We start from the raw sequence: 12,343 nt of genomic DNA, 5'->3' as shown, positions 1-12,343 counted from the left end.
CCAAGTATTGTTCTTCTCTAGAGCCACCATTTCCTCAGTCATTGCTTGCATCCATTTTGGATCAGAGAAGGCCTCTGTGACATTTTTGGGAATAGAAGAAGACTCAAGGGCAGTGGAAAAAGCAATACTTGTAGGAGAAATGGAGTCATAGGAAACAAACTGGGCTATGGGGTTAGTACAGGCTCTCTTCCCCTTTCTCATAGCAATGGGAAGGTCTAATTCAGAAGGAGAGGAATTACCTGACGGAAGAGGATGAAACTGAGGATGTGGATCCAAAGAGGGGTTTCGGCAGGGTTGCTTATACCATGGTTGCTTCCCTTTTTCCTTCAACAAGCATTCACTTCTTGTGAATACACCATCTTCTTTGAATCTTATTCCCTTGTATTCTTTTTTCCTACTAGCATCACCACCACTACTGGCATCAATATCAACAACACCATCAGCATCAGCATCATCAACAACATCCACTTCTTTGTACTTTCCAATATCAAATAGGAATGGGGAAGTAGAGGTAGGCAAGGGAGATAGGAATGGGGAAGTGGAGGTAGGCAAGGGAGATAGAAAGGGAATGACATCAACATTCTGTTCACTGCTAGTACTCTCCCCCTGAACAGAATGTTGAGGGGAAGAAAAGTAAGGGATAGACTCAAAGAAGGTGACATCTTTGGAGAGAAGTCGCCTTCGGGAAGGAGGATGGTAGCACTTATACCCTTTGGTTGAATCAGAGTAGCCCAAGAAGATGCACTTGAGAGCTTTGGGGTCAAGCTTGGTACGGGCTGATTTGTTGACATGAACATAACAAACACAACCAAAGACTCTCGAAGGCAAGGAGAAAGCTAAGGATTGAGGAGAAAGAAGAGCTAGGGGAGATTTGGAGCCAAGGAGTGGAGTTGGCATCTGGTTAATAAGAAATGCAGCGGTAAGAAGTGCATCAGACCAGAAGGTCTTAGGCATATGCATACCAAAGAGAAGACCCCTGGTGATTTCCAGCAAATGGCGATTTTTGCTCTCAGCCACCCCATTTTATTGTGGGGTATCAACATAAGCCAGTTGATGGAGGATGCCATTATCAGTAAAGACTGTTGGAGCCCCCTATACATGTACTTACCCCCCTTATCAGACCTAACAATTTGAATGCGGGTACCAAACTGAGTGCTAATAAGATGATAAAAATCCTTAAAAGCATCACAAACATCACTCTTTTGTTTCAACAAAACAGTCCAAGTAGACCGAGAATAGTCATCTACAAATGAAACAAAGTAACGAAATCCAGATAAAGAAGTAGTGGGAGAAGGTCCCCAAACATCAGTATGAACAAGAGAAAAAGGTGCAGTAGATCTATTACCACGATAAGGATAAGATGTGCGACAATGTTTAGCAAAAAGACAAGATTCACACTGAAAAACATAAAATGAAGGAAAAGAAGTAAACAAGTGGGGTAACTGTCTCCTCATAACAACAAAAGAGGAATGACCCAAACGCTGATGCCAAAGCATTATGACTCCAAAGTACTACGGTCACTCCGACCACAAACATAAGCTGCAGCAGATTGGGCGGTAACCGTGGTTCAAGAAGATATAGCCCTCCTTTCTCGGTCCCCACTGCTAATAACCCTTTTTGTCTCCAAATCCGAAAGACACAATAGGAAGGAAAGAAAGTGACACAACAATGTAAGGATTTGGTTAGGTGACTCACTGATAATAGGTTAGTAGCAAAATCAGGAACATGAAGGACAGACTCAAGGGAAATAGAAGGAGTAACTCGCACATTACCCTTACCAGAGACAGAAGAAAGGGAACCATCAGCAACCCTTACCTTGTCCCAGCCAGAGCAAATGGAATAGGAATCATAGTACTGTGACATACCAATCATGTGATCAGAGGCTCCAGAGTCAATAATCCAGGTGGGTGCAGTAGGAGGGGCAGATGAGACCTGCAGAGCTGAGGCAGAAGTAGAAGACCCTCCAGAGGGAGAACCAGTAGCAGACGCTCCAAGGTGAGACATCAGGCAACGGAGGGCTGCAATATCATCCTGTGAGAGGGAATCAGAGGCCGGCTGGGGTCCAGGTGACTCAGACTCAGATGTCACGGAGTGAGCCCTAGCTCCCCCTCGCTTTCCTCCCCGGGCACTGGATGAACTACCACGCATACCAGGAGGCTGTCCATGAAGATCCCAACACATGTCCTTGGTGTGTCCAAGCTTGCCACAATGATCACACTTGTATCTCTCACGGTGATCTCCACGAGGTAGCCCTTGGCCTTTCCCCCCACTTTTCTAGTCTCTGTGGGAACTGGAAACAAGAGCAGATCTCTCTGTTGATGGTGCAATATCTATAGTGGTTCTCCTGGTTTCCTCACTTTGCAAGTAGCTGCACACTTCATCCAGAGATGGAAAGGGATATCTTCCTAAGATTTGCAGGCGAAGAGGCTCATACTCTGGTTTAAGACCTCCAAGCAAAATAAGGATCCTTTCCTTTTCTTGACTCCTGTAGACCTTTGCCTGATCATCAGAGTTGGACAACTGGAGGTTGTTATAATGATCATATTCCTCCCACAAGCTAATAACAGAGTTGTAGTACTCAGAGATACTCCTATCACCCTGTTTCATATGGATGATTTTTTGGAGAATTTGATACACCTTTGTTGCATCTCCAACTCTATCAAAACTTTGGAGACACTATCCCAAACATCTTTCGCAGTCTCCTTGCTCATAAACCTCCTACCTATCTCAGGTTTCATGGAGAATATAAGCCAAGTCATAACAGTGGAGTTCTGAGTCTCCCACTTGAGATAGCCTGGATCAGTTATAGCAGGAGCTGTGATAGACCCAGTAATGTAACCCAACTTTCCCGTACTGCGTAGGGACAACTTCACAGACCGAGACCAATCCAAGTAGTTGGTATTGTCCAACTTCACAATAGAGATTTGGGTGTTGGGGTTATCAAAGGAAGCCATGGTTGGAAAACCACTACTTAGGCTGCCAGGTGTAGTTGGTCCACTAACCTCTAAATCTTGTCCAGACACAGTAGACATCATGGGCAGACACTCCAACAAACAATAGTGGGCTGCTCAAATGGGGAGTACCCTCAACCCAAACAAAGTAGGCAGACCAGCAACCAAGTCCCCAACAGCCAAAGCAACCAAACGGAGAACCAATACCAAAAACAGCAAGTGTATAGGCAGTAAAGGCTTGTATAACATCAATCAAACTGCTCTAATACCCAATAACCTTCAGTCCATAGCAACAACAGGTGTAAAAAGAACAAACAACTCCATTCGGATACACCAAAACACATCCACGATACTGAGCTTCAAAAAAAAAAAACAGGCCAGAGACAAAAAAAAAACAGAGCTGACGGTACCTTGAAAGTGTCACAGTTTGGAGCTATGCTCCTCAAACAGGCTCTTTCTTCAACCGAGTGGTGGGGGGTTCAAAAGGGTACCCCTAGGCGATCCACAAGCAGCAAACCTCTTCCCAAAAGATGAGAAGATGAGGGAGAAATGAGAGAAACACTCCCTTCAGCTGGCGGAAAAACAGGGTGGCTGTAAGAGCTTCAATCTTCAACAACAGCCACTAAACTTCATCCATGGTGTGTGGGTTTGAAGAATGAACCACCAAATAGTGTTGTATGTGTAAGCTTCACATAGTACAGCCTCTAATGGAACCCCTTTGTCCTCTTAGGGTCCCAAAGAGAGGTGAAGAGCAAGACAGCAAAGCTTAGTCAACTCTCAAACCAGATTGCTTAGCTCTGATACCAAGTTGGAACTTAAAGATGGATCGAATCTAGTAAGAGAGATGAGATTTACAGCAAGAAGAAGAAGAAGGATAGAAGAGAAGAGAAGAGAAGAAGAACAGAAAGGAATGAGAGAATCGATTGTGTGTGTTGAGTGATTCTCAACACACATATTACTTCATTAATAATCTCTTCTAAATTACACAGGCCTCCCTAAGGAGGTAAAGGGAAATAAAATAAGAACAAGAAAAATACAATTTGGTCATGTCTTATAATATGGCAATGACAGAACTACCCCCACAAGATATACTAACAACTCTAACAACTCTAACACCTTCCCCCCCTATTTTATTTACCTTTCAATCTCTCCCCCCCTAATTTTTCTTTCATATCTCACTTGTTCTGTTATCTCTTTCTCTCCCCTTCCTTTTTAATTATTCCAACCATGGGACTCCAGTGAGAAAGAGGCTGAGGGAGAGAATTCATTTCTCTATAAGAAGGCAAAGAAGAATAGCAGGTTTTTCATTTCTTGTGGATGCTTGTATGGTTCATTTAAAAGCAATTAACGGAAAAGAAGTGGAGTGAATATGGAAATGGAATTTTTCTGATTCATCTATTGTGACATTGTAGAAGGAAAATGGGAGGTTCATGAACCTTCGGTCCTCACCCTGTCTCAACCCAAGTCATCTGACCAATCTACCTAGCCAACTGCCATTGTAACTTAAGCCTGCATTTCAGCTCCATATCTCCATTTTTTTCACATTAGGCCTAAACTCCACATTGTGAAAGGACTGAATGGCTCGTTGTCTTCATTTGCTGGAGTGAGGCAAGTTCCGATTCTTTCATAATGAATCTAAGACTGCAAGTGATGATTCTTCTGTGAAAGGTCCATCTTTGACTCCAGTTGATTGTCTTCGATGACAAGACAAAGGTGCAGCTGATCAATTGGGGCACTCATCTATTGGGCAAGCGTTGCAGCAGTAAGGCGGTCAGGGGTGCAGTTGGAGCGGACTGGATTAGAGTGCTGGCGAGAAGTGGTCGAAGGAGCGAGAGGAAAGGGGAGGTTGCACTATTTTTTTTTTTGGGTAAAGGCTGGGCACGCCGGCGCTGTGCCCAGCCTGAGTCTGTCTCTCTCCCACCCCTTTGGAAATGCCCCCCCTGCCCTCCCCATCCCACCCTTTCCATTGGGCACAGCCGCTAGCTCCAGGAAAGCCTGTGGCGTGCCCAACCCTCTCCCTTTTTTTTATATGTAGATTGCATTATAATGTGAAATTACTTCAGTAGACATTCTATTAAAGTGCCATGTTATTATATGGAGGGGGGGGGGGAATCAGTTTCAGTAGTTACAAACTGATGAACCCATTATAAGATGTTTATTTCGCTAGTTTTTTTACTAATCCATACATGTTTCTGGCCCACTAATAACCTATCTAGGATTCTAGGTCATTTCATTTACAGTTAATAGTCCTTTAAATAGTCCTTTAAAATTAATTTTTTCCCTCTTCTAACAACATGTTATGAAGCTTAATCATAGACAACTTCCTCAAATAGTCTTTCCATTTCCCACGTTAATAAACTCTCTTTATGTGTGTGTGTAAATTCATCTTGATTTCATGAGCACTTCCCCACTGGTACATGTTATCCTGAAACAATTCTGAGTTACTGAAAATCACTAATAAGAAAAATATACAAACCTCAGATTTAGATTTGGATTTCAATATGTATATACTGAACTATAAATCTAATCTTGTGAATTTGCAAAACATCTACCAGGCAATTTCTGAGCAGATAGGTCTTGAATACCCCCTTACCAAAACGGATGTTCTCCATTGTTGAAGTACTGTTCATGTGACACTGTTAACGTGAACAGTGATTTGGTTGATATGTGTATCTTCTGTCTTCCTAGTCCTAGTTGGAGTCCTAGTTTCTAATTATGTCAAGTCCTAATTCTACTGTGAGTTGTTAGTCTTAGTTTCAGTTTGAGTTGTTAGTTCTAGTTCTTTTCCTATTGTAACTTGGAATCCTATCATGATTAGGAATTCCTAATCTGATTAGGAGTTCCCCTTTCTATTGTAATTTGAGATTATAAATACAAGCATTATGAGGGAGACTGATAAGTTTAACAGTTCTCTCCTCTTTCTCATCTTTTCTTCTCTCTCAAGTTACTGGTTACAGGTCCTAGGTTTTCTACATGGTATCAGAGCTATTGTAACCAGTACTAATTCTCTTCATAATAGCCGTTTTGAGAGTTATTTTAAGTTTTTGGTTTGAAGAAGGAAACCTTAGTTCATAAAAGAAGAAGAACTAGGGTTTCATATGATGAATCATACATATTTGATTCGAAGGTTTGCTGGTCGTGGTGTTTATTCTGCCGCATGGATTGTCTGGTTTCTGCTATCGATTTTGGGGTTCTGAAATCGCTGAATATGGTAGTCGATTGTTGATGGCGTTTTGATATTGTTGAAACCCCTTCTGTTTGATGTTGAGGGGTTCATTGGTTCTTCGATTATTGCGGTCCCTGTTATGGTTTCTGATATTTGTTGGTTCGAAGGTTTGGTCGATGGAGTATATGCTGTCTCCTGGAGTCAATTGCTGCTTTGTTTGCTTATCTGGGCATTGATTTGCTGAATCTATTTGCACTTGTAATGCTCCTATCGATGCTGATGTTGCTGGCCTACCTTCGAGAATCGATTTTCTGCTTTGCTTATTGTTGCAGTAATTTTTTGGAGGATTACTATCATCAAGAGAGACACTCAACTTCATCAATTAATGGTTTGAAGAAGTTCTTTTTCCTGCGGTAGCTGCTGCCCCTCTTCACCTGCGTTTTTTGGAGTCTCTATTCCCTTGAAGACCAAGTCTCCTTTTTTGCCTTGGAGATTGGTTGTTCTTATTGGAGATTCATTCCAGTAGCCATGGACAGCATCTATCAAAGGTTTTCACTCTCTTGAATCGATTTCTCCAAATATCGAACTATTTTTTTCTGGTTCTTCTTTGACTGGCTGCATCGATCACTTGCTGGTTTATGGTTTCTCCCTGGTTTCGACCTGAGCTGCAACTACTGCCACGGCTGATTTCAGAATCACCACTTCAACTCTATCGGTACTCTCTGGACTCAATATTGTGGGAATCAATAGGCCCTGGTATTACATTACAACATCTTAAATTTTAGGTTGAACCAAGCTTGCAAGAGAGAGATCTATTACCTGAATCATGTTGGGTTTGCGTTGTTGGTTCTGTTGAGTCATAAGGAAGAAGTTGACATCCTTCTTTATGATTCCTTTTATTTTATTTTAACCTAATTTTCCCATATTAACGCCATCTTATGTCACTACCCATATCACGTTACCTCTTGTTGACTCCCCTTCCTCACGTTTCCTTTTCCTTTTCCTTTTAAGTTTTAACTTATTAGGTATTTAATGCTACTAGCCTACTACCCTACCTTTATTAGTACCCATCCTTCTTATGATTATTTACATCTTGCCATTAAGAGTTTGCTCCTTCCAAGTATGTCCCTCATCTATAAATCTAATTCCCTACATGACCCATTACTTTCTTATTTACCAAGGGCCCCTTGCAAAATTCTGGTTATTTACCAAACTGCCATTACTTTTTCATACATTCCCCTATTTGACTATCCAATTGACCCTTAAAATTCTGGTTTATTACCAGTTTGCCCGTTGGCTTGGATTGTATTTAAAAGTGGATTTCCACCAAATTACAGCCATGCCATTTTTTTTTCCAACATTCTCTTTCAATAATTCTAATTCCCTTCATATCCCATACCTTTGGTATTTACCCATAACACCTTTGGAAACTTCTAGTAAATTATAATTTTGCCATTCCTTCCTTTTTACTTACCTATAACACCTTTGGAAAATTCTGAAATATTATGTTTTTGCCCTATCTCTTACATCATCTCTATTATGTCCACGTGAGGAGGGGGATTATGTGCAATACAGCTGCAGACATTGAAGAACGCAAAACTTGCAGGAACATTGGTGCAAAACATAGAAGATCAGTTTTCTCCACCATTGCCATTGAGTATCCTTCGTTATTGGGTTGAGTTTGCCGGAGGGGGAGATTAAAGTATTGAAGAGTATTGAAGATATTTGATTGTTGCCTATTTGAGGACTTTCAGTTGGGTTGATACAGTATTTTTTCCGCTGCCTAATTCAGTTTGCTCTGTCTTCTCTGTATTGATCTCTCCTTGGGGCTCTTCGTACCACCGAATTGACCTGATATTTGTCCTTTTCTAGGGGAATGTTGATGTCCCTATGAGGGGTAGTCCTCTTCTCTTCCAATCGTGTCACATTTTCATTCAACTTCTGTAGCATCTCCATTATAGCAGCCATAGGATCAAGTGGAGGGGGCAGAACTGGATTGCCATGTACATCCATGGCTCTGATACCACTTAATGTAGTCCTAGATAGGTAGGAGACCTACTAGGAGCCAGTTCAACCAGGATCTAGTCTGAATAGGTCATCCGAATGGGTGAAACTTGAGTTTAGGTCAAAATTAGGGTTAAAGTTAGGTTTAGGTTTAGGTTAGGGTTGTCTTATATAGTAATGATGGGCAGGTGTAGGGAAGTCTAATGGTATAGGTTTTATGATGTTTGAGTGAATGGAAGCAGGTTAGGTAAGTTGGGCAGCAAGATAAGGTTATTTGAGACAATTCCTAATGGAGGTAGGAGAAGGGGATTCTAGGGTTTAGAGATATGATTAGGTTACTAATTTCAGAATTAACATGTCCGCTGCTTGCTGCTCTAGTTATTTCACTTCAAGATTCTAAGTCACTATGACAATCTGAGATTCATCACTGGATAGCTATTGAAGATCGTTGAAAGCTACCTTTTTTGGAAGACATTCCAGTCCCGGTTTGCTGATCATGTCTGTCCAAGTTTTGAAGATCTATTTTTTCAAGTTCTTGAAGGTTTATTTGGGAGCTACATTCATCTGTCAAGCTGGATTCTGCTGCAACTTAGTTTCTTTTCATTTTGTTCAAGTTGGGCATTAATACCTTGTATGCGCCAACTTGAGGGGGGAGTGTTTGCATTATTATGGAGTTCTTTTTTTTCCTTTTAGTTCAAGCTGGATCTTCTTTCTTTCCTCATTTGTATAATCCAGCGTGAAGGGGAGTGTTGAAGTACTGTTCATGTGACACTGTTCACGTGAACAGTGATTTGGTTGATATATGTATCTTCTATTTTCCTAGTCCTAGTTGGAGTCCTAGTTTCTAATTATGTCAAGTCCTAATTCTACTGTGACTTGTTAGTCTTAGTTTCAGTTTGAGTTGTTAGTTCTAGTTCTTTTCCTATTGTAACTTGGAATCCTATCATGATTAGGAATTCTTAATCTGATTAGGAGTTCCCCTTTCTATTGTAATTTGAGATTATAAATACAAGCATTATGAGGCAGACTGATAAGTTTAACAGTTCTCTCCTCTTCCTCATTCTTTTCTTCTCTCTCAAGTTACTGGTTACAGGTCCTAGGTTTTCTACATCCATATATAATTCTTGACTATCAACATGCCTAATAATTGTGGAGAAGTTGGAAAATTACCATGCAATACATGAAATTCTGATCAGTTCATCAATTCTGTATACATTTTCATTGATCTTGATATTTCTTTCTTTGGTTCTAATCTTATTTTGGCAGAATATTAACTCTTTGATCATTAATTTTTTTCTCTAGGTGTTAGGTCCACAACTTGAAGTGGAGGATAGTCAGGATACAGACTTCGAATATCTTAAAGAAGGATATGTATGTAAATTTTCACTAAAACTTACTTGAAAGTGATTGGAAGTGGCAATCAATGATTAACATGGTCTTCACCGTCCCTTTTCAGATAACAATAACTCCTATTGGTGCCCTCTCTCATGCTGAGATGGATTGTCAGGCCTATTTCAAAGATTGGTTGCCACGTGCAGTTGAATGCCCATCTTCATCAGCCTTATAATGTCGTGAGTTCTATTACGAAATCAAACATAATGCATCTATACCATGTTAATTTTTCCCTCTAATGAAGCTTTAACAATTCAAATACATCTTCTGTTCTACTTGGGTTAACTTAGTTAACTTTAAACCTGTTGTCAGACTTCTGTACCATTTTGTTATGAAGTTTCAATCATATTTCACGGTTGTGACCTTTTCAGTTCAAACTCGTTTTGCTGAAACTCTATAAATTTGCCTTGTATAGGATCTCCATGCATGTGTTCTTCCAAGTTCAGACATTGCTAAAGACATTCTTTGGGTGTCCCGTCTATACTATATCATTATTCCCAGCCTTGTTTCAGTCTTCTATCAAGAGAGTCTGCTTTTGTGGAGAACAATGAAGTGACACATATGGCATACTTATAAGAATTACTATTAGAGTGACTTTTACTGTCGATTGTAACAAACTGACCATTTTTTGAAGATAAAATAAATCTTTAAGATATATTTTCAGTGATCAATATTTTTCAAAAGCTTTTCCTTCACCTGGTGATAAAATCTTTTGGGAAGTGTACTAATCTACTTGCTGTGTCTGGTAATAAGTGGAATGTGACTCAATGGGATATGTCAGCTTTGTTTTTGCCATTAGTTCATATTATCCTTAATGCCTGTCTTCTGTGTGAGGAGTAAGGAATATCAGTCACGGCCTTCTTCGTTGGGTGTGATGTTGCTAGAAAGATTTGGTATAATTTTCTGAATTCCTTTGGCTTTAGTTGGCTCCTTTTAGAAGGAGGATTTCAGATTTGGTGTCGATTGAAAGGGGTAAATAGCTTCGGAGATGTATGTATCTGGCTTCGCTCTGGGAAGTAAGGGACGATTTTTTATTCGAGATTGTTCCAAGACAGCTCGATTTATGTCATACCAATAGGGTTTAATTTCACGGACACCTCCTGTAAGATTACAATATATCACTGACACCCCAAACTTTGGAAAAATATCACAGACTACCCTTACTTTATGTTTTTATTTCAACTTAGTCCTCGTTAGGTCTGTGCAATTAAGTTGCTGTTAATTTGGCGAAATTACCCTTACCACAGGTGAACTTCCCATAATACCCTTAAGGTATTAAACAATGGGTTCTCCTGTCAAACCAACATGGACCGGTTCGATCAGACCAAAAGGACCAAACCGATCTTGAACCCCAAGACAAAACCCTAAGTCATCCATCGTCTTCTTCCTCTCAGATCTCTCCTTTGCTCTGCTTCCATCTCTCGTCTCCATGAAAGGCCGATGTTGCAACTGAACCCTAAATCGAGATATGTAGATGAGTAGATCCTTGATCGTAGATGGCGATCCGAAGACGAGAACGGTGTTTGTAGATCACACAAGGCTTGATTCGATAACAAATGAAATTAGGGTTTTGAGAAGATTTGAGAATGGGAAATTTAGGGGAAAACGAATCACTTTTTCTGGCCATAAGACTTGATAACCTCTCACACTGCATTTGTAAAACTATTAGCCAGCATTGTGCCCCAAATACCAGTCCACTAGTTACATATTGATTGAAAACCTAATGAACTGGTTTATTCTCTATCTCTATATGTTCTACCCATTTAACTTGTGTTGAAATGGTTCCATTAAATCATCAACTTGAAACTAAGAAGAAATGCCATTTAAAAAGCCAAATAAATTAAGCACATTTCAATCCATACCCTCGAATATCCATTAGACATATCTTCAATGATGCAACCGGATGGCCTTCTTCTGGACATAGGGAATGAAAATTGGTGATTGTCATGTAAGACATCAATTGGTAAATCGACAATTGTCCAAGTTCCTTCTTCTTCAATGATGCAACGAAGCTTTTTTTCGTTGCAGAGGAGTGAAGATTAAGAGGAAGAAGATTTCAGGAGCTCCAAACAGTAAAACAAGTCTGAAATTTTAGGGTTTCAAATCCTTCGTTCAACGACTCTGTTTTAGAAAACCAAAATGGCGGTGGTGGTGGAAGTGGCAGTGGTTGGAGTTTGGAGTAGGACTAACCTTAATAAGGCACCTCAAATGTCATTTTTCAAAGTTAGGATATCTCAAATGTTACTTTTCCAAACTTAAGGCACCTTAGATGTAATTTATCTGTTTTTTATTTAAATAACTAAAGGGGTAAAATGGACATTTCAACTTTGAGTGTTAACTGTGCTTAGCGTCAAGGGGAAGGTTGATATTTTGATAAAGTTTGGGATGTCTGTGATATATTGTATACTTACAGGGGGTGTCTGTGAAATTAACCCTACCAATAATTATATCTATTGCATGGTGCATTAGACCTGTAGCTGATTGCCAAGTGTTCCTGATGGTGGTTTGGGTTTTAAGTTAGGGAAAATGTTATCTATTGGGGGGTTGGGCCATGCCCAAACACAGCGGGGGCGAATTGACCGCCCCACCTCCCATGAAAGGCGGATATTCTGCCCCCGAGATACTAGCGTGGGGGCAGAATATAATACACCTTTTTAATGAGGGTAAATCTTGTCATTTCATATAAAGTATTGAATTAAAATTTTATTAAACCTTTTTTTTTACTCCTGCATTAAATAATTTTGGGGAATAAAACAAGAGGCAATTAAAAGGAGGTTACAACTTCTTAGTTCGCCACTTTGACGACATGAAGTTGCACCCTATATATAAA

General features: G+C 40.2%; 1 protein-coding gene across 2 annotated transcripts in view; it reads left to right on the top strand.

Annotated features, from left to right (window-relative positions):
- Positions 1 to 10,184, top strand: part of LOC122643488 (5'-nucleotidase SurE-like) — a 73,592-nt gene extending 63,408 nt beyond the window's left edge. For both annotated transcript variants that reach the window (XM_043837112.1, XM_043837108.1), the window contains 3 exons: positions 9,424 to 9,492; positions 9,578 to 9,692; positions 9,929 to 10,184. In XM_043837112.1, coding sequence (XP_043693047.1) covers positions 9,424 to 9,492; positions 9,578 to 9,688 — 180 coding nt within the window. In that variant the 3' untranslated portion in view covers positions 9,689 to 9,692; positions 9,929 to 10,184. The remainder of the gene's footprint in view (positions 1 to 9,423; positions 9,493 to 9,577; positions 9,693 to 9,928) is intronic.
- Positions 10,185 to 12,343: the final 2,159 nt, after the last annotated feature.

The sequence above is a fragment of the Telopea speciosissima genome, chromosome 1 (genome assembly GCF_018873765.1).
Source record: "Telopea speciosissima isolate NSW1024214 ecotype Mountain lineage chromosome 1, Tspe_v1, whole genome shotgun sequence".
In the NCBI taxonomy this organism is placed as follows: Eukaryota; Viridiplantae; Streptophyta; class Magnoliopsida; order Proteales; family Proteaceae; genus Telopea; species Telopea speciosissima.
Note: the sequence above shows the minus strand (reverse complement) of the source record. Positions and strands in the feature narration are given on the sequence as shown.